Consider the following 21,223-nt stretch of genomic DNA (forward strand, 5'->3'; position numbering starts at 1 on the left):
GCCTGTTGATGTTGATGTGTTGAGTAATGCGATGATGATATCGTCTCGACTTTGGCTTTGCTGTCGGGGAGGAGGTTGCAGTTGAACACGCGTTGTCATCAGTGGGTAAGAAGGGCCCCATGCCAATGATGTGGCAAACATCTGGTATACGGGATCTAATGTATCTATCTCTCTTACTGTTATGAGGTGCTCCATATCCTTACATCCTTACAAGTAACGTCACTCTCACCACACCACACCCCCGCGCGTACACTTTACTGTGACTGTGACCTATATCATCCTCCTCTACCCCTTCCCAACAACACCTCCCTCATCTCCATCGCATCCCAAACCAACATGCAAGCATTCAAGAACTTCCAGGCTAGTATCCCCGCGCTCCCAGCAGTGGACGTATCGGGATTCAACAAGTCTTTCAGAAATACCGTGCAAGCTACCAGGTGAGTTCAGTTAAATCATAACGAGTATCCATCAGAGACGGGTTCACTGATACGACATGTCTTGTGATGGGCCAGGGAGAGAATCGGTCAAGTTGGTCCTGATGGAATTACCGAGTGAGTCTGAGATTGCCATTTGCATTGTGTGGTGTGATTGAGGCCCAACATTGGGAAAATCCTTATCTGGCCAGAAGAAGGAACGTTCATTGATTGTTGTTTATTCTGAATCTGTTATAGGCTACCAGCAGAGTACAAAGCTCTCGAAGCTAGAGTAGACGCTTTGAAGGATGTTCATCAGAAATTACTGAAGATCACCAAAGTTCACGAGAGAGAATCGGTAAGTTGTCAAGACTACTCTTACTTCTCATTGTACAGTAGGGTGAGTAAGAGATAAGCTGATAAGAGTATATATGTATATATGAATGGATATAGTACGATTACCCATCTGATATCGCCGAATCACTCAACGAAGTAGGCCATCAAGCTGCATCAGCCTGGTCTGTATTTGCCAACAAGAACCTGAAGGTGAAGTAAACTCACTCTCTCACCTTACACAGTATGTGACATACTGATGACGGATTATGATAGAATACCAACCTCCCGATTCCCATCCCGTCACCATCCGCTCCTACACCTCATCAACCCAAGACCCTCCCTCACGCCATTTCTAGAGCTGCTAAAGCCGGTGCTACTGAGTTGGGTTCAGAGGATAGATTGAGTATCGCTTTGGGCGTTTACGGTGCGGCTATGGAGAAGGTGAGTGAGATGATATGATCTTGTTCAATTCCTATCAATTTGGTTCTGTCGTAATGTCACTTGTGCCATAGACACGGATTATCAGGACGATCCATCTTGTCTTTCGCAAATCTCCCAAAGCTATTCAATTGTCTTCTCGCCCTTCCCCATCTGTCGTGATGAGATGGGAACTGAGATGCTAATTCGCTTCCACAATTCAGGTCGGTGACGCTCGTCTTTCGCAAGATAACCTGATCGCCGACCGATTCGTCACTCCTTGGCAAGCCACTTTATCCACTTCGATCGGTCTCGCCGTCAAAGCTAGAAATAACGTAAAGACCGCTAGACTGGAGTTGGATTCAGCTAGAGCAGCGTGAGTTGTAGCTGTCCCTCAAACACGAATGATATCAGCTATGACTGGAATCACATTTGCATTGTTATCCGTTCCATCGTGATCCCATGCTGATTTACTTTCCATTCGCAATGTAATGTGATAGACTCAAATCTGCTGCTCCTGCCAAACAAGAACAAGCCAGGTGAGTTGTGTTCAAGTCGATCAGCTTCATGATGCTCTCAAACTTCGACGCATGTTCAACTGATAATCTAAATGCATTTTCAGACTTCACGTAGAAGAAGCTGAAGATAAATTAGTTCAAGCCACTGAGACTGCCATTGGACTGATGAAAGCTGTTCTTGAGAATGTGAGTGTCATCGGATCGACCTATTTGTATGATTATCTATGTTTTGTTTTGCATTATAAAAAAGAAATGTCCCCTAAAAGTTTAGTTCTTGTCTTGATGTCCCCATAATTCAACTACCATTTATTAAGGAATCATTCCAACAGATCTTATCAGCTGACCCTAATCTCCTTATACCAGCCCGAACCTCTTCAAAACCTCTCCAATCTCGTTAAAGCTCAATTGATCTACCATTCCACCGCAGCTGAAACTCTCAGTGTAAGTTGGCCAACTCGCTTTTTTCATGCAAGACCATCAGCTGACATGTCATTAATAGGGTATCCAATCTGAGATTGAGGAAGCTGCTACTGCCGCTGAGGGTGAATACAGAACTTCAAGAGGTGCTTAAGATGTTTTCGTCAGTAAACCTTCAGACGTCCGAGAGATGAAGATATGTCACGGTTGAGTAGTGGCTCAAATGGGAGGTCTCGCCGTTCTTCTTGTCTATTTCCTTTTTACAGTATCTATTATATCGTATCGGTCTTGGAATGTAATGAATCTGAATGATCATATACATATGTTTACAAAGAATGATGCTCTTTTGACTACAGCAAACTAACGAAAAGAGCGAAACGGAGATGATACCATAATAAATGCTAATAGATTGAAAAACTAGCACACGCGGTATGACATATAAACGCACAGAGGAAAGTATAAGAGCACGAGTTGATATAGTGATCCAATGGAAAAATAGGATATATCGATGTGAGGGAACACGAATAAGCAATGAAGGGTAAAGTATATAAACGTTGAACTTGAGACACTGCAAGCAAATTCAAGACGACATGTCTGAGTTACGGTTGAAGAGAGAGATTACATCCACCAGGCCTAATCGCAACATCAGCTGTCAGATCTCGATCTATCCCCAAGCTGAAAAGAAAGAATGATACGTACCACTTCAGCCAATTCGTCATTCCGCGCCAACACCTTTTGTACTTGCATGATATCGATGCTGAATCCTGTCCTTCTAGATCCTCGAGCATCACTTCTACCAGCCGAGGATTCGGAAGGAGCAATGGTAGATCCAGGTTCATGAACGATGATTCGAGCTTTTTGGCAGACGAGATCTGAAGCAGAATAGTACAATCATTCAGCTTTTAGCAGGTGATCCCTATGCGTATGACAGCTAACTCACCCGCGATATAGCAAACAGGGACCAGACTGACACTCTTCGTACATCTAGTGAAAGAGTGACATAAGGAATGAACCAGTTGTTGAAGTTGATCAGGAGTCATTGGAAGTTCATCGAGCAAGCAGATATAATGGGTTGGTCTGGCAGTTCCAACCCTACCAGCATGAGCTTGAAGGAAGAAATCGAAAGCGTAAGGATGGGTGACACTTCGATCGACCACTAAACCACTAGGAAGATTACCAGTCCTGTCGACATCCTCGGTCCTACCGAAAAATCGAGTGTTGTGTCTTTTGGCACAGATACACATGAGGAGTCGAGGTCTGTAGCCCTTTTGAAGTCTTGCACACGCCTTCAAGATCGCCCTGTGCTCGTAAGTCAGAGCAGCAGCGTATTGGCCTTCAGATATACCATCTCGGAAGATGAGAATCCGCTCGGGATATTCGCCATTGTGCTTGTGGAAGATCTTGAGATGTTCTTCAATCATGGAAGAAAGGTCGGAAATGATTTCGGCTCGTCCCTCTTGAAGTCGAATCTGGGCTGAGTAGGTATCGCAGTCGGAGTTGTACGTGGCGATGGTACAAGCGACGGTCGGCGCATTTTCGTTTCCAGCTTTGAAAGGTGGCTGGCGATAGCAATCTCAGTGATCTCGTTCGTTGAGAAAGCTGTATGACTTACCAATCCAAGATCTCCGCCTAAAAGCATAGTCTTGCCCTTGACCATACCAGGAAGATCTTCGATCGGAATTTGATGAGGAAGACCACCAAGCTTGCTCTACAATACGGTTGTCAGCCATACATTTCCCTCTTTTCGAAGAGTACTGTATGCTCACCTGAATCTTCATTACTAGGTTTCCTGTATAAGCTGCGATACCTCGTGGAGCTCTAATCTTGGCAGCTTGCATGCATTGGGTGGGAACGGGACCTGAGTGAGGTGATGATTGAGTAAAGGGTCACCTCGAATTGGACACTCACCTTTGAGATCATTGAAAGAGCTTTTCTTGATTTTTTCATACAGCCATGCGTCTCTGAAGAGGAAATGTAAGAATCCGAGTTTATCTATCTTGATTAGACTCACCTTCCAGGTAAGATACAGCAGATCAATTGAGGGGCACATCTCCCCACTCTGTAAGCGGCTCTTGCAGCTTGTTGCAGAGCGTTGGCCACGGCATCGTTTCCTCGAGGATCGATAGGACCGATACAATCAGGTTGTCTGTTCCTAACATCGACTCCGTGGGCGGTCAATGTCTCACAAAGATATGTGATGTATCGATGCATTTCATCTTCTTCGGTCCACTTGTCGAACGATATCACCGACCAAGCCATGAGTGGCTTTTTACCGTTTCGGAAGAACTAGAACATGAATTGAGCTTTTACCTCTATATTGATCTGTAGACAATCGAACCTACTAATTTCCCTTGAAGACCCCAACTCCCGTCATTAGGAATAGCTTGAGCTCGATTCCCATAAAGTACTCGTGGGGGCGGAAGGATTCGAGCTTCAAGTTGGACCATCCTCTTGCTCACCTGTAATTTCCTTCCAGTTCATGTCTTGCTTACATACCTTTGAAAGCACTCACTTGTAATCCCCAAGCTCCGATCTTATCCTGGGACTCGTGAGCCAACTCTGCTCTCCAGTGATTGACCTGCAGAGCTCTATCTTTCGGGTTGATCGCGCTGATCTTGATCATTCTATCCACCAAACAGAAACATGTCCATCAATGGCAATCCCAAAAGTATACATTTTGGTAGACTCACTCGGCCGTTTGATCAGCATTCAACTTGGTGGGAGGCAGAGAATTCCATTTCTCGAATCTGACAAATTCAAGTGGAATAAACGCTTTCTTGCCGTACTAAAGTACATGTGAATTAAATTGATAAGTACCTTCCAAACGATATTAAGGGATCAGCCTCACCTGGATACAAGGCAATCTAGGCTTAGTGACCTGGACTGAATGGAATTCTCTAAAGTAATCTGCAATAGATATATTCCTTCCAGGACCACCTTCTCGACCTTGAATCTCGAAAGTAATTTGCTCAGCTGGCTGAAGAGTGACGGAAAGAACGGTATGGAGTCTAGGACTGTTTCTATGAGTGACAGTAAACTATAAACAATATCAGTGCAAGGGATTCATCAACTGTTAACAATCGTACTCACCTTCATTCCACGGATTGTTCGTTTGACGATGGCGATCTCCAGAGCGGCCAGCTCACTGATGACCCTGGTCTGACCAGGAGGACCACCAAATCCTCCTCTGCCTCTACCTCTGCTACTGCTTTTGTCGAGGATCTTTGCGATGACTTCGAGAGCAGGTCCATCAGCTAAGAAAGCGGAATATCCTACATCAATGTTGAGCATAGGCAGTCCTGAGCTGGAATATCGGAAAGATCTGGAAAAGAATGGTCGTCAGAGGGAGGATCTGTCCAATTATAGAAATACTCACTGCATGAAGCCTTTACAGACCACCGCTCCTTGAGGGATAGCAACGGCACCAGCCATGCTGAAGAATTTGTTACCGGTCGCACCGACTTGAGCATAGGTCTTGCTTGGAAAGTCTCGCATGAGAACATTCGTTGCCATGATACCTTTGTGCACCAGACATTCAGCTTTCTTGGTTTTACATACAGACATGACGATAACTGACCTGTCAAACATTGTTCCTCGTTAGATGGTGGACCTTTATTCGCTCGACAAAACTCCATAACATATTCGAGGTCGACTTCTGCGACAAGCTTGAGAACGAGATTCCATCGTCGATTCTCGTCATCGAATGAGGAGCCTTCTCGTGCTCGATGAACAATTCCATCAGGTGCGAGAGCGACACTGAATGATTGAGAGGAATCTGTTTTATCTCATCGTCAGCATCGCTCGTGACTTCAAGGCAATGAGATTTTTTTGCAACTAACTGTCGGCGATGGGAAGCTTGTTAGGGGTGAAGGCGTTTCTTCTCCCATCGTAAGCACTAGCTGTCAAGCCATCGACGAAGCTACCTTGTTGCTCGAGGCAGAACTGCTCCCAAACCGCTCTGAGCAGACCTTTAGGCTTTTTAGCATTTTCACCTCTTTGCTTGACAGGTTTAATATCGACATCGTAATGGCTGGGGAGGTACATCAGCGCCGAGAAGACTGAGACTTGTGGGAATCTATAGCTCACTAGATAACTTTAGCTCGTTTATCGATCGCTCGGACCTGAAAGAAGTTAGAAAGGACACTTAGGTGCCTTCCAGTCGATCCAAAGCCAGGTCGGACGTAGAAACTGGTAAGAGCGAGTCTCTCAAGTGACTCGGAGATATCAGTGGCTCCTGCTCTTGAAGAAGCGGGAGTAGGAGGTGGTCTTCTTGAGCAGCCAGCCATAGAGGGAGGGCCAGCTCTTGAAGGTGCGTTGTAACCGGAAGGTTGGGATGCTCGATCATGGTCATCGTGTCGAGAAGAGTTTCTTCCATTGTTGTAGGATGGTTGAGCAGTTGGAGGTGGGTAGGATCGGTCTTGCTGAGAGGCAGCATGTTGGGATCGACCAGGGTCGCCTTGATATTCGGATTGAGGAGCTTGAGAAGGAGGTCGAGACATTCTTCCTCGATCAAATAGATCATCTTCCTCCTGTTACGACGGTAAGTAAACCGGTCAGTCCATTGGTAAAGATTAGTAGAGGACAACCCCGATCAATACGGGTAGGACATTTGTCCGGGATGAGTTGACGTAGTGGAGTGATGACGGGGCAGTATTGCAGAGCTGACATGTGACTGCATTTTTATATGGATAGTGAAGGGTGAAGGAAGGTCATAGCTCACAACATCATATCTTCCTCGACCTCTCGAGAGTTCTCTCTCTTCAATATCGTGATATCGACTCATGGTAATAGTACAGCTGTGTAAGAAGTTCCAGGTCAGCGCCGTTTCTGATCATTGTGAATAGGGGTAAAACGACTACGAAGAGTAAGGAGAAGAAGGAAAGTATTATATTGGGAGACAGACCCTCCTTTCCCGAACCTATCAGGTGGAAAGAGATCCATACAGGGAAAGGGTAGGAGGAGGGAACAAAAGCCACCTACATTTATACAGCGGTATACTTTAACAACGAATTAATCTGCAGTCTAGTCGACTCGAGATACAGACAATAGTAATACAACTGGACGAAAGGAATGAAATAAACAGATGGTGAGTGAGAAAGAAGAAAGAAAGAAGGAAAGAGAGATACGAAATGTAATCCATGTTGGGGTATATATTTTTCTCATCCAGGTTGCTTCATATTACATCGCGCACGGTCCTCGAGTATTTGAATCGATTTGAATCGCGATCGAAAACAACGATGGTGACGTGGATCATCGGATTGGTATCGTATGCGATCGTTGATGCAAGCATGATTACAATGAGTATATTCGCACCCTTCTTGATGCAAAGTGTCTGTATCAGCTTGACAATCCCAGATGGAGGATGAAGAGAGAAGCGAAGAAGTCGAATTCGCACCATCCCGGATCGAGTACAGCAATTCTCCCAATTATGCCGTTGGCTTGAGAAAAGGGTGAGGAAGCTGCTCATTCACATATTGCATGTGCTAAGCGAGTGTGTGATCGTTATATGACTATATATGAGTGATGTGCAGAAGAGAAAAAAGGTGAGAAACAATCTCAGCCAAAGATTGTCTTTCTCGTCATCGATGACGGTTGTGGTTTTGCCGGGAATGCAGTTACCCGATCTTCTTGTCCTTCTCTCCGTCACTCTCACTTTCTTCCCTCTTCACAGATCGTCCTTGAACATCTTTATACAAATCTAATCCAATACCTGAGACTACATACTGGATCTGAATAGCTATACAATGTACAATCAAAGCAAGCGACCCACCATCTCAGCATCCTCTAAACCATTCAATCCCGCTCACACCCACCCCGCATCAGTCTCTTCGATCCCCTCCATCCAAACTCGCTCATCCACATCGGCAGCGTCATCGAAAGATACAGGTAAACCAGCAGTACCAGAAGAAGGTATCCAATCAGGTGGAGGGGGTGGCGGAGGGGCAGGAGCAGGTACGGAAGAAGGTATCGAAGGTGTAGGATTGGGAAAAGAGGGGGAAGAAGAGGATAAATCGAAATGGTCTGATCCGAAGAAAGTGCATCCTGCTTGGGAGGGGTTTGGGAAAGGTCCAAATGATAGCACTGATGAGAAAGAGGGAAAGAAGAAGAGGGATGGGAAATCGAAACTCTAAGTGAGTCAGCTGCTTGGATATTGTCCGTTTGATGTGATCACTTGCAGCTAATCAAGGGATGCAGATGGCTACAGTCATCAGCCTCAGACCAACTCGTATCATCTCTCTTCGAATCGACTACCTCACCGTATAGTACAAATAGCCCGTATAGGACGGACTCATCGTGAGGATGACATCAATCAACGTGTAATCGTCAAATCCACTTCCAGAACATCCTTCTTCAAATCTTGATGATCATTTCTGAATCGTATAATAGCGTATGTATCATTGTATCATCAATCATGCACAAGTAATCTGCTCTGTCATTCACTTCTTGATGCATCACTCGCAATGTACAATACAGATATATACACCTTTTCTCCCTTTTTCCCACTTCCATCACGTGTAAACTAGCAATATCATTTAGAATTATCTATCATCTCTAACCAGTTCTAAGGATGACATGTACACCAGAATCGGTATAGATAATATCACTAAGTTGACCAACTTCAAGACCGAATGTTGCGTCCTATCATTTTACACAGCAGTATTAGCTAGTGTTTGGTTTATCGAGATGCGATACCATATCGAAAGAACCACGTATATGATAAGGTGTTACTCACCTCAAAAGGCTTTTGCATCTGACCTCTACCAAACCAACCTAAATCACCTCCCTTCCTAGCTGACGAACAGTCGCTCTCTGTCGAAGCGATCTTTGCGAATTCCTGGGGTACCTCAGAAGGTGGTAAGGATTTAAGTGTGTTTATATGTTGTTCGATGATCTTTTGAGCTTCTTCACGTGTAATCGTGATGTTTTCCTACAAACATTCAAGCAAGTCAGCGCTAGCCCTCATCTATCTTCCCCTCCAATGATCATCCTTCCTTATCTCATGACGTATATCCACTTCACCACATACAAAGCTCTAGCCAAAGCCAAAAGAATGTAATTACGAACTCACCTTCCTCCATGAACTAGGTCGTCTACTTCCAGAATGTTTCGCCAAAATATGACTTGCTCTAACCTGACCATCCTTCCCTCCCGACGCGGGACCAGAAGCACCTTGAGCCTTGAGGTATTTGGACGCACCGGGAAGTTGATGTAATTGTTCTTGACTGATCTCAGTGGGTGGTTCCCAAGTTGAAAGACCTTTCTCGGCATGATAGAAGTAGGGGATCTGTCGAGAGTTGGAAAATCGTACTTCCCAGCCTGATGATGACATGTTCTACTATATGTTTGACTTTGAGGGGATATTGTTAGGTAAGATCGTATGGTAGCAAGAGCTGAATGAGGTATATGGTAAGATAGTGAGTATTATACCTTGAAGAATGGAAAATAGAGATGAAAGGAAGGACGAACGTGACGTGCTATGCGAGGTGGAGGTCCGTTAGCGTGGTGGGATGGTGGCTGGATGACTTGTATTGATGTGGCGTGGCAGCTTTGCGAGATGACAGAATGGCCATGGACAAACCAAAGGATGCATAAGATGACTCGGAGAGTACAGCAGTCATCCTCTTTCTGTACACAGCATATAACATATGGCCAAGCAATCGGAGCTCGAGAGAGAGATTTGAGCTCAATCAATCTCAACCTTCATACCAGACTTCATTCCCACCTTTCCAAACCCCTTTCAATCCCTCTCCGTCCCAAATACACAAATCGGCCCAACAATCCACACTCAGCCCTACCATATTCTCAACCTCCCCACCAAGTGCTTTAGCAGGTGTATACGTAGCGCAGACCACCGCTTTGAAAAGGGGTATACCGGAGAACTTCGAGAGGTTGAGAACAGCTTGAGAAAGAGGTAAAATTGATCCGGCCAATGTATCTGTACCAGCTAAGGTAATTCCTCCATTGCGCTTTTCGATATATTGCTCTCGCCATGGATGTACACCGTCGGGAAGTGATGGATCGAGCATATGCATTGCTATCAATCCGATCAAATCAACATCATTGAATCAGCTGCCTTAACATAGATGCTTGGGAGCGATCCCATAACTCACCGTCAGAAACCAATATGCATCCGTCGGGATGAGCGTTATAAGCCATACTCACAGCTTGGGGATGGACGTGGATCCCATCAGCTATGATTGAGAAATATGGTCTTTTGACGATGGATCCATCTTGTCCATCTCCTCCCTCTGAAACTAAAGGAGGATGACCATCCGACCGAGCTGATTCGCTGTTCTCAGGTGAAGAGGTGTCTCTTCCATCATTAGCTTGTACACTTAAGTCGTCCAACTTCAAGCTGAGGTTCAGGTGATTCTTCGATTTCTTCCCAGAATGGATATAGACATAATCGCCAGTTTCGTCTTCGCAACCCCCATTGACGCATCTATCAGTGTTCACTGAGAGGTCTTTTGCCTTGCATCCCATCTTACCTCCGGTACATCTCTTGATCCCATTATCGCCACTGCAAGTGTCTACTTGCAGAAGGTTTTGCTCAGTCTCTAGGACCGGCGAAGGCACCCTAGTAGGGGCTTTAGATCTGATCATAGGAGTGGGAGAGACAGAGTACACCCTCTGTGCCATACTTGGCCTGACAGTCTGTCCACTCGAGGAAGTGGGTGGTAAGCCAAGTAACCCAATTAGACCTGGCTCTCTGTGATCTACCACACCAAGATCAAATATTTTTAGTCATCTGTTCTGTTCGGACCTGAATCTTGGGAGTACTAGTACACTCACGTAACGGAGGCATAGCGTTGAACAGGTGAGTGAGCAAAGTAGCTCCATTGGTCACTCCTTGAAGAGCTTGTTCGGTGGACGCGTTACTATATCCCCCAAAACACATTCAACGATCAGTCTAATGTCTAAATCCAGTTCTGGTGCAGTACTTTTCGAATTTCATCACTTACGTGTGTCCCAAACTTACTTTCCATCCCCTAACTACCAGTTCGGGGATAACTTCCAATATACCTTCAACATCAGGAGCGACCGTAATCATTTTTACTAATGCATCTTCATTACCTCTAACGAAACTGTCTTCACCATATGTCTCGACCAATGATTGCAACCCCTTAGGAGCAGTGATCAGGTTCGAGGTAGGATGACAGCCCGACTTCTTTGGATGGATGAAAGGTCCTTCGAGGTGATATCCCAATGACCTACTTTGACATTCCTGCGAGATTGAAACGGTGGGTAAAGTCCTAAGGAGAGGTACGATCGAGTGATAGTTCTCTTTCGTTTGGGACTGCAAATTATATGTATTGGAAAGACGAAAGGGGTCAACCAAAGGCTTTTACTTTGGAGGATCTATTCCTGGATACTGGAAAATGTACGATGACTTGCTACGATTGAGGAAACTCACAATTATCGTAGGCAGAAAACCCGTTACTCCAATCTGACATAACCCCTCACTCATCTTCTTAAACCCATCTACGTACGCTTTTTCATCGGTAAATTCACTCAAATCAATACCGAACGCACCGTTAATCTGAATATCGATCATCCCCGGACTGACCCAATGTCCTTTCAAATCAATAGTCAGAATTTCATCTACACCAGAAGAAATTGAGGGTGGGGAACAGATAAGTCCAGTGTTGGTATCGATGTAAAGGGATGTCAAGGGAGATAATTATTCGGAAGGGAGGATCAGATGGATGTTTGTAAGTTGAATATATCGCTCGGATGTCATGGTTAGTAATGAAATACGTCAGTGTACGGTGATGATATTTGTATATTTGTATATATGTATGTTTCAATGAGATTTTACGATGTTGATGGTAATATTCGTGTTATATGGAAAATGCTTATCGAAAGATCGATTATATCTCCCTGTTATATGCACCATGCCTATCTATGCCAGTCCAAGTACACAGGTTAGATCGAAGTTCGTCAAAGCACATTCGACAAGACATCCTTTGTTCCCGAATCTTCTTTTCCGATATCGATATCTTGCTGTAACAATGACACATACAGTATCAGGGCAAGATCAGTATTTCGCCGTCCGTATCGCTTTCGCCTCGATCATTCTTCTTCCATCTTACAATCCTTTGTGAGGAAGTCTTCTTCTTCTCTGTATGATATCTCCTGTGTGATCGGAACGGTATCACAGCGCCCAGCACATATCTCTTCATGTCAAAGATCAAATGTTCCATGCTGCATCAACCACAAGAGCACTGTACGGCCATGATGTCACTGCAATAACTTGATGCCGGAAGACCGTTCTCAGTACAGTAGGAGAGTGTCAATGTTGTAAAATGCATATGTTGGGGTTTTTGTTGCGAAAGATATCTATCGTTATATTTCTATTGTGGTTATGCCGATTCAGGTGGGAAAGCCTCAAGCACCAGTTTCTTCTTATTCACTTTACCCATATTCTACGATGATCCCACAATATCAGCATCCACACTGAAATCACAAGATCAGAGACAAGACGGAGATCACTCACATTTCTCGGAATTTCCCCTTCGAAAATCTTCAATTTCTTTGGTAACTTATACGGCGCAATGACGTTTCTCAATTCTTTACGTAGATCCGCTACAGTGACTTCAGGTCGAGTAGTCACCAGACATACAGATACCTAATCACGTTCAAGTCGCAATCATCAAATTAGTATGACATCATTTTCAAACAAATACTGAAGTCTGCAATTGAGACGAGGGACGAGTGAGTCTGGCGGTGCGGGGTCACTCACAACTTGCCCCCACTCTTCATCATCTACACCCACGACCGCACAATCCTTCATACCTTCCAATTCCAAGATGGCTCGTTCGATCTCCACGGCACTTATCTTCTCTCCACCAGATTTGATGATATCCGTACTTTTCCTACCTAATATCCTCAGTTGACCCTCTGCAGCTGAATCAGAGGAGTATACTCCAACATCACCAGTCTTGAACCATCCGTCCTGGAACTCCTTGGTAGTAGCTTCAGGTAATCTCCAATACCTAAGTTGGGAACGTAAAAAGATAGATCAATATGGATGCTAGTTGACGATGTGACCCTCAAAGCCTGTATGTCGATGCCATCAAGGTTGATATGCCAAATCGTGCGACTCACTCTTTCGTTATTGGTGGACCTCTGACTTGAACCTCACCCGAAACTTCTTTTTCAGTGACTTGCTTGTTCCCCTCTTCATCCCATAATCTAACTTCAACGCCTTTCAGAGGGAACCCAACGTGGCCCTGCAGGAAAAGAAAACCCAAAATCAGCATGAGTCCTGAATAAAGCCAAGCCAATGCTTGGTGATCGCTGAAAGATACATCTGCAACTCACCTTAATCCTCTTCTCCACTGCCCAGCCCGTTCCAGCGATGATACCCGTCTCAGTCATTCCATATCTCTCTAACAGAACCTGTCCACCTCCTACTCCACCAGGCTGTTCCCATGTTTTCTTGACGCTCTCAGGTAAAGGTGCTGATCCCGACACCTGTAGCCTGAGGGTGGAAGATGCCTTCGTCGCTTTTTCTTGTAGGTCCGAAGGTAAGTTGGAGTGGGCAGCGATGAGACGGGCTGTGACAAATTGCATTCTCGTTAGTTCTAGTGAAGCACGATAGATTGATGTTCCAAAAGCGAGATGTAGTGAACAGGTCATTCAGACCTAAGGGGGTTATGCGTCATGTCCAAACTTACAGTAGACAGTAGGTACACCGAAGAACATTGTTATAGGATCTTTGCCATCTTCATTTATCCATCTTTTCCAAATCTACCAATTATCAAAACATACACAACAGTCAGTCATTGATACTGGTGTATATGGCAATTGAACTCAAGATGGATTTACAGCAGGACCATCGAATTTCTCCCATAATTCCACTGTGGCTCCTGACCACAGGGTAGGTAAGAGCGCGACGACGATACCGTGCAAGTGATTCAATGGAAGAACGTGGAGGAGGTTATCCTGGAAAACCGTTTTAAAAATCAGCCATTGGCAATAGAGCGACGATAGTGACGTGGGTAGACTCACAGACTCGGACCACCTCCAAGCTTCAGCTACGGCTGATACCTGAGCTGCTAGAGCTGAATGTCGAGTGACAACTCCCTTGGGTCTACCGGTCTGAGAATTTGAGACAAGTCAGCTTTCCGTTTTCAACTTGTATGCCTCTAAAGCATCAGTAAAAATGTTGGGTGAATTTAGAAGGGGATCAGATTAGGTGTAGTATAAGTCTAAAGAGAGGTGAATTAGGAAGTTATAAACCACTCACCGTACCACTAGTAAAAAGCATCATCGCTCTCCTCTCACCATCCAATTCCCTCCCGTTTAGCCGCTCCAGCGCATTCCGTTTCTCATCCTCCGTAACACCATTCTTCCTTATATCTTCTAAACTAATTTCCAATATCTCGCAAGTGGTTTTACCCTCCTTTTTAACTTCTTCCACAAGTTGTTCAGCTCTGGATCGATTTTTGTTATCACAGATGATCAAGCTAGTCTCAGCGTTGGTAGTCATATAACTTTGTTCAGGTAATGGTAAACTAGGTAAGATCGGAACTGCCAATCCACCGCTTGTCCACACGGCTACCATAGCCAGTGGGACCAAATACCCTTTTTCACATAGGACTACTACCCTAGCTTCATCTTCTTTAATCAATGGAGAAACCAAGTTGGTCAAAGAGAGTATATCATCGACTAGTTTCGAGTATGTGATCGAGTGGGCGAAAGGGATATCGACGATTGCTTTTGAATCGGGGGAAGATTGAGAATGGGATATAATCCGAGAGAGAAGTGGGAAAGTAGATAGTTTTGACATTCTTCACCAATAGACGATTTGTAGTTGGACTTCAGGTGAGATAGAAGGCGAATTTGATGTTATTTCAGATACTGTCGATTGCTTGTTTCGTCTCCGATCGCAGATGTAAGGACTGGTATTGTTGAGGCAGTGACAGCACACGAAGGGATTCAGTGGATCTATGGCTTATGCACAAGATACAAAAATAGAGGATTGATTGACTCGGCCGAATACTCTACAGCAGAATGGAAATATGCACATGGAGATAGAGAAGATCCGAAGAGACTTGCAGCTGGCGATGATCGATGATTCGCCGATTGTCTCCCCAAAGTGGAAGGTAGTTGGCCGATGGATCGTTCGTTATCTCGGTAATATCCGACCATCCGACCAGGTTATTCACCGTATAAAAGGACATGACATATCCATGAATGACATGACATGAAGAGCACAAATAATGCTACAGTATATATGTGTATGAGTAGCCAGTAGGAGGAGTATATATGTACAACGTAGAGTATCTCAAAGTGACAATAATATCCAATAATAACAAGTCGGTAATGTATATCGATCTAGTCAATCTACACTGCGTTACCCCTTTCTCTCATCCTTTTAGCTTGTTCCTCGGCCTTCTCCTTATCGTACGTATCATTCCCCCCTCCTTCTCCTTCGCCCTCCAGCTCATCAATATCAGTGGCTTGGTCATCATCATTCTCACCAAGGGAGACAAAGCTGAAAGTGGGAGAATCGAAATCTGAAGTGGCAGGTGATTCAGGTGGGATATACTCCGAATAAGGTGGAGAGTACGTGTCGTTCATGTGACCTACAACATCTGTATATCAGCTTAACATTCGTCGCGTACTCGATGACGGATGTTCATCTGCATTCATCCTGGTGGAAAGCACTTACCAAAACTGACATCTCTCCAGTCATGTTCGCCCGCCAAGATTCTGCACAATTGGGGTGGTAGTTGATCACCATACCTAATCCAAACTTCATCTCTCATCTCCTCCAACGAATTGATCTCAACTTCGAATAATCTCACTCCCTCATTTATCAATTCATTTCCTGATCCATCACCTCCCACAATCTTATATACATCCTCATTTCCTGATTCAGTCGGAACTAGATCTTGATCAGGTTCATTGTTATCGTTACTGTTATTACCCATATCACCTTGTTCTCGCCTTCTCCTCGCTCGATCCCTAGCCACCTCTTTCGCACCTTTGAATACCGCCAAAGAATTGATCGATCGAGGTAGATGTACTCTGATATGAGGTACGTTGACCTGAGTCCAGAAATCCAACTGAGGTGCTCTGACCATCAAGCTCGCCAAAGGATCAAGAGCAACGATGGATAGAGCTTGTAATCGAGGTGTCCAAGAGTCTCTGATGAGCTTGAGAAGTAACCCACGCATATAATGTGCGAGTTCATGGGATGTCAGGCCTGGTGTTTGGGTTACCGATCTACCGATCTGTCCAACTCTCGAGCCTGTTCGTTCAGAGGCGCGCGCAGAGGAGACGTCTGAAGGTCCCGTCCAGCCCGGGCCAATGATTCGTCGGTATCGTTGTTGAGGTGCAGGAACCGTCGCTTGGCTCGGTGAAAGGTCAGTCATAACAGTGGAAGATGATCCAGCGATTGCGATGTCTGAGCCTGAGTTGGCTGAAGCTGTTTGTGCACGGCCTTGAGGTGTGGATCTCCACCACGAAGGGCCATTTTCTTGTCTGCTGCTAGTGGACGATGGTAAAGACGGGTTCTGCGTATGTGATGATCCCAAGCGAGGCACTGAATGCCCAACAGCTGGTGGCGGTCTTGTTTCAGGTCTAGAGGTAAGTGAGCCGGGTTGTTCGTCTTCACTATCAGACAGTTCCCAGGCAGTAGTATCAATCAAATCGTCCAAAGATAGACCAGACGTGTCCTCAGAAACAGCGGCAGCCGTCTGACTACCCGATGATCCAGTACCTCTAACGGGTGCCGCTCCGGTCGAATCTGCAGCGGTGCCAGACGTGGTGACTGTATCTGATGTCTCTTCGGGCTCAAGCCAGTCGGAAAGTTTGGGATGATCCCTAAGCATTCGGCGCAAACGTTGCCGTTGGAGTTGTAGCTGCCCGAGAAGGTGATCTTGCGTTGTCGTCGATGAAGAAGGTTGAGATGGTGGAGGGGGAGGTGCGGCAGGTGCGGCAGGGAAAAATGGATGAGCCGGAGCGATATTTGGTGGTTGACCACCTGCCTGAGTTGGGGGAGGCAAAGTCGCAGCCCAGTTTGTGAGCTGATTAGCGGTCAGACCAGCATTGTTGGCTATCCACTGACCAAATGGTAACGCCGGAGCTGGATGATCAGATCTTGGAGGTTCGATCCACCAGGGAGGCAAATCCAGTTCTGTAGCGTTATAGAGCGCATCTCTCCAAGCCTTCTGATAGGTCAATGGTCCGATATCGTAGTGTACAGTTCTCGGAGACGTCAGGTCAGGTGAAGGTGATATGGATGGTTTACTTCCATAAGAATTGAATGCCCCGCCTCGTGTCGCACCGATGATATCTTGTCCGTAAGGTGAGTCATATAGATCCCACATCCTAAATTCCAATTTAGCTTTCTTTGGGCTAATATGTCCTAAGCCATGGAAGAGAAGTTGAGCGTCTGCTTGATGGAGAATAAGTGTATCTTTAAGTGTGAACGTGGAGAGCTCTGGTAATGTTCTCATGAGCGTATCGAAGGACGGATGGATTGTATATGGTGCGATGGCGCTAGTTCCGACATCGGGGTTCTTTCGACCAGCATAGAATGCTGAGAATTCATTGGTCGGGATGATAGGGGATGCCCTTATGGTGAGATGCTTGATGTAATCTTTATGAGGCAGTTCGGTGTTTTGAGGAGGTTTGGATAAAGCCGAGATGAACGGTGTGATAGCTTTGTAACCCACATATGGATGCCGGTAGAGGACTGGAATGGCGATTCGAGCATGACCCCGGGACAACAGGACTGGTGTGAGGCCATCTCGAAGGACACCAGTACTTTGCCACTCTATAATGATGATAGACAGCTTGTTAGCAGACGATCAAAGGATGGTTGGCGTACAAGATCATGGCCCAATGAGGGATGATCCCATTGACAATACGCAGGGTATCGCATTTTGTGCAAGTAAGACGATACACGAAGGTAGTCTTGGTATGGTTTGAACGTTCACTCACGAGTAGTCCTGTCTTCGTAGTAGATCTCGAATATCCTCGTCCAGACTTCCTCTGGCAATTCAGGTAAGTATACCATTTTCATCTTTCCTTTCCCTTTATCCTTCTTCACCACAACATGCTCCTCCTCCAGGGTGTCCCTGTTCACCATCGTTTCCTCGTTGACATGGTCACCGGAAGCGTTCAGATGAGTAGTCTTGAAGATATCAACCATCGAGTTTCTTGCATGTGGTTTCTTGGAAGGAGTATCTTCCTCTGCAATATGTCGTTTGGTCCTTGATGAAAGGGAGGAGGTTGATGAAGCCGGTGTGAGTTCCCTCATCGGTATTGATGTATCTGTTCGTTGAGCTGCAATGCCACGAGGTCATACCAAGTGCATGAGTCAATGAAAAGGAGGAAAAGGAGAAGAAATCGAGTGGATTGATACGTAAGGTTGGTCGACTGAGTGTGAAATGAGTTGAGATCAGTGAATCGATTGAGTGGAGGTTCGTACTACGTGCATTATATTGCATCAAAACAGCGCACGGACCACAAGGGGTGCCACATGGTGAGCATACAGCTTGAAATTGATTCCGGCTCAAAAGCGACGGTGATGTCCGCTTTCTGCACTCCAGGTTGATGAAGGAAGTCAAGGGGGGGTCTTCGAGAGATTTCTAGCGGAATTCAGGTGAAAGTGGAAAAAAGTCAGAATCAGCCAGTTAGCTTTCCGAAATTTCAACCTCATCTCTGTCCCGAGGGTATCCACACATCGATTGTATATCGTTGGAACGCTCAGCATAGAGTATCAGACCAACTCAACATGCCTCCACGACTACCGACCAGAGCATTGACAGCGCTGCCCTTCTCCCAGCAGGCAGTGGCAAGTTCATCTACACTCCCTCCTCCACCACCTGTCAATGGTAAAACACAACATCGAAGAACGGCTAGTCCGAGATCATCACCGTCGCAGTGTTTCAGTACTATCAGAGGTAGATCGCCTGGTCAAGCGGAGAGAAGGGTGAGTATCAGCTCGTCAACACGAAATAGGTCGATGCGAGCGGTAGCTGACTGTCTGTTCTGATGTGCTCGTAGAGATCATTCCATTCGACAGCTGTTCATCGAGCATCTGCCAAAAACCCTTATGATGTATTGGGAGTGAAGAAAGATGCCAGTGCTTCTGAGATCAAGAAATCATACTATCAGGTTAGTTGGATAATAGCTCTTTCAATATGGCTCATCGAGAGGATGAAACTGACGTGATGTATTTGAAATTCTCCTAGCTCGCAAAAAAATGGCATCCCGATTCAAGTAAAGAGGAAGGAGCTAAAGAAAAATTTCACGAGATTCAAGCTGCATACGATGTGAGTGGTTACTTGAATGATCTTTACTGGCTCTCATGCCCTCTACGTTTAGCTGACTTGGCATTGACATTGTCCCATCACTTCAGATCCTATCCGACGATAGCAAACGACAAGCATACGACCGTTATGGTTCCGCCTCAACCCAGGAAGGGTTCGATCCCAACGGCTTCGCAAGCGGTGCAGGTGGTTTTGGTGGGTTCCAGGGATTCGGCGGCTTTGGTGGTGGTCCAGGTGGGAATGCCGGAGATCTATTCGAACAATTATTTGGATCCGCTTTCGGTGCTGGTGCTCGTCAGGGAGGACCTGGTGGACCATTCGGTGGTGCAGGTGGAGCGAGATCTAGGCCAGTCAGAGGTGATGATCTAGAAGCAGGTGTGAGCCTATCATTTTTAGAAGCTTGTAATGGATCCAGCAAAAAAATCACAATCACTCCTGTGGTAGATTGTAAACCTTGTTCAGGGAGTGGATTGAAACCCGGCGAGAAGAAGAAACAATGTAGTACCTGTCGAGGAACTGGACAACAGACTTTCCAAGTTCAAGGAATGTACATGGCATCTACATGTCAGGCTTGTGGAGGTGCTGGGGAGACTATCCCCAAATCATCGAGGTGTGGTGAATGTGATGGTGTAGGTAAAATAAAGGAAAAGAAAGTGGTAGATGTAGAAATTCCAGCGGGTGTAGAAGATGGAATGATGATTCGTATACCCGCTCAGGGTGATATGCCTCTATCTTCTGCTGGTGGTCCACCAGGAGATTTACTCGTCAGAGTATCGGTCAAACCTTCAAGTGTATTCAGAAGACAGGGAACGAACCTATACCACGATGCGAAAGTACCACTACACGTTGCGCTGTTAGGTGGAATCATCAGGATACCGACATTGGAAGGTGACGTCGACGTGAAAGTGAAGGGAGGAACGCAAAATGGTGAAGAAGCTGTGTTGAGGGGTAGAGGTGTCAAGTCGGTATATGCGGGTAGAAGGAATGATAGAGGTGATTTGATCGTTGGATGGAAAATCCAGATACCAAGGTGAGTTGAGTTGCCGTTTCCCAACATAATAACACATGACCAGTTGCTGGAAGTATTGTATACTGACTATTTCGACCTTGTACTCCTGCAGATCACTCACACCGAACCAAAAGAAGATCTTACAAGCCTACGCTGACGATGTGGAAGGTCGACCGTCAAATATATCATTCACAACTGCAACAAATGGTGAGGCTTCATCCACTTATAGTCCAAATCACAACTTCGAACGAGAAAGACCTTCCTATCGTCCAACCACCCAGGAGTCTTCCGCACCGAAGAACGACCCAATAGATCCCGAGCAATCTGGACAATTTGGATCTTCTGATTCTTCGATCGGTGGGAAGGTAGCTTCTGCAGTAGGAGGGGCGATAGGCTGGCTCGAAAGAGTCTTGGGAAGGCGGTGAGCACATGAAGTCAGGACCAGATTGTTGACCAGGTGTGTGATCTTTCTCTTTGCAGGTGATACAAAGGAACAGACGAAAGTTGATACCCCACCCTCAACGCAGGATAAACCTTCGTCGAACGTGAATGATTCGGCAGAAAGCGACAGAAATTTAGCTGAGGGAAGAGAACTTGAAGAAGAAGAAAAGAAGTCTGCTACTGGATAGGATAACATCTTCATTCAGAGATTAGGCAGTAACCGAACAATCAACAAGATTAAACCCATCCATTTTAGGAGTAAAACATCATAGTCATAAACGCACGACTCAGCATTTATCGCTTCATTGTTTCGTTTGGAGAGGAAGCATGTCAGACAATTGCATATGCATTTCATTACACAAAGTACATCATTGATGA

General features: G+C 45.5%; 8 protein-coding genes across 8 annotated transcripts; 3 read left to right on the top strand and 5 right to left on the bottom strand.

The window, feature by feature from the left end:
• Positions 1-336: 336 nt before the first annotated feature.
• L199_000343 (uncharacterized protein) lies at positions 337-2,255 on the top strand (the record flags this gene model as incomplete). Its single annotated transcript, XM_064886110.1, has 10 exons — positions 337-437; positions 513-551; positions 672-771; positions 867-959; positions 1,023-1,190; positions 1,391-1,542; positions 1,667-1,705; positions 1,789-1,870; positions 2,048-2,125; positions 2,184-2,255. The coding sequence occupies 10 exons, from the start codon at positions 337-339 to the stop codon at positions 2,253-2,255; spliced, it is 924 nt and encodes a 307-aa protein (XP_064742182.1).
• A 464-nt stretch (positions 2,256-2,719) lies between these two features.
• L199_000344 (uncharacterized protein) lies at positions 2,720-6,884 on the bottom strand (the record flags this gene model as incomplete). The annotated part of the gene is made up of 17 exons (XM_064886111.1): positions 2,720-2,734; positions 2,801-2,973; positions 3,042-3,660; positions 3,714-3,809; positions 3,868-3,959; positions 4,010-4,062; positions 4,113-4,387; positions 4,444-4,560; positions 4,614-4,725; positions 4,792-4,886; positions 4,950-5,138; positions 5,192-5,423; positions 5,478-5,619; positions 5,679-5,876; positions 5,941-6,131; positions 6,188-6,630; positions 6,822-6,884. 17 exons carry the CDS (start codon positions 6,882-6,884, stop codon positions 2,720-2,722), a joined length of 3,105 nt encoding a protein of 1,034 aa, XP_064742183.1.
• A 961-nt stretch (positions 6,885-7,845) lies between these two features.
• On the top strand, positions 7,846-8,232 carry L199_000345 (uncharacterized protein; the record flags this gene model as incomplete). The annotated part of the gene is made up of 1 exon (XM_064886112.1): positions 7,846-8,232. One exon carries the CDS (start codon positions 7,846-7,848, stop codon positions 8,230-8,232), a length of 387 nt encoding a protein of 128 aa, XP_064742184.1.
• A 421-nt stretch (positions 8,233-8,653) lies between these two features.
• On the bottom strand, positions 8,654-9,431 carry L199_000346 (uncharacterized protein; the record flags this gene model as incomplete). The annotated part of the gene is made up of 3 exons (XM_064886113.1): positions 8,654-8,740; positions 8,835-9,029; positions 9,171-9,431. The coding sequence occupies 3 exons, from the start codon at positions 9,429-9,431 to the stop codon at positions 8,654-8,656; spliced, it is 543 nt and encodes a 180-aa protein (XP_064742185.1).
• A 364-nt stretch (positions 9,432-9,795) lies between these two features.
• On the bottom strand, positions 9,796-11,657 carry L199_000347 (uncharacterized protein; the record flags this gene model as incomplete). Its single annotated transcript, XM_064886114.1, has 5 exons — positions 9,796-10,136; positions 10,213-10,818; positions 10,895-10,980; positions 11,065-11,399; positions 11,517-11,657. The coding sequence occupies 5 exons, from the start codon at positions 11,655-11,657 to the stop codon at positions 9,796-9,798; spliced, it is 1,509 nt and encodes a 502-aa protein (XP_064742186.1).
• Positions 11,658-12,465: 808 nt separating this feature from the next.
• L199_000348 (uncharacterized protein) lies at positions 12,466-14,897 on the bottom strand (the record flags this gene model as incomplete). Its single annotated transcript, XM_064886115.1, has 9 exons — positions 12,466-12,528; positions 12,600-12,731; positions 12,846-13,098; positions 13,211-13,335; positions 13,427-13,662; positions 13,783-13,855; positions 13,934-14,050; positions 14,117-14,206; positions 14,355-14,897. 9 exons carry the CDS (start codon positions 14,895-14,897, stop codon positions 12,466-12,468), a joined length of 1,632 nt encoding a protein of 543 aa, XP_064742187.1.
• Positions 14,898-15,454: 557 nt separating this feature from the next.
• Positions 15,455-18,380, bottom strand: L199_000349 (uncharacterized protein; the record flags this gene model as incomplete). The annotated part of the gene is made up of 3 exons (XM_064886116.1): positions 15,455-15,696; positions 15,783-17,894; positions 18,062-18,380. The coding sequence occupies 3 exons, from the start codon at positions 18,378-18,380 to the stop codon at positions 15,455-15,457; spliced, it is 2,673 nt and encodes an 890-aa protein (XP_064742188.1).
• Positions 18,381-18,857: 477 nt separating this feature from the next.
• On the top strand, positions 18,858-20,829 carry L199_000350 (chaperone DnaJ; the record flags this gene model as incomplete). The annotated part of the gene is made up of 5 exons (XM_064886117.1): positions 18,858-19,055; positions 19,130-19,240; positions 19,318-19,398; positions 19,485-20,425; positions 20,517-20,829. 5 exons carry the CDS (start codon positions 18,858-18,860, stop codon positions 20,827-20,829), a joined length of 1,644 nt encoding a protein of 547 aa, XP_064742189.1.
• Positions 20,830-21,223: the final 394 nt, after the last annotated feature.

Source organism: Kwoniella botswanensis, chromosome 1 (genome assembly GCF_036426115.1).
Source record: "Kwoniella botswanensis chromosome 1, complete sequence".
In the NCBI taxonomy this organism is placed as follows: domain Eukaryota; kingdom Fungi; phylum Basidiomycota; class Tremellomycetes; order Tremellales; family Cryptococcaceae; genus Kwoniella; species Kwoniella botswanensis.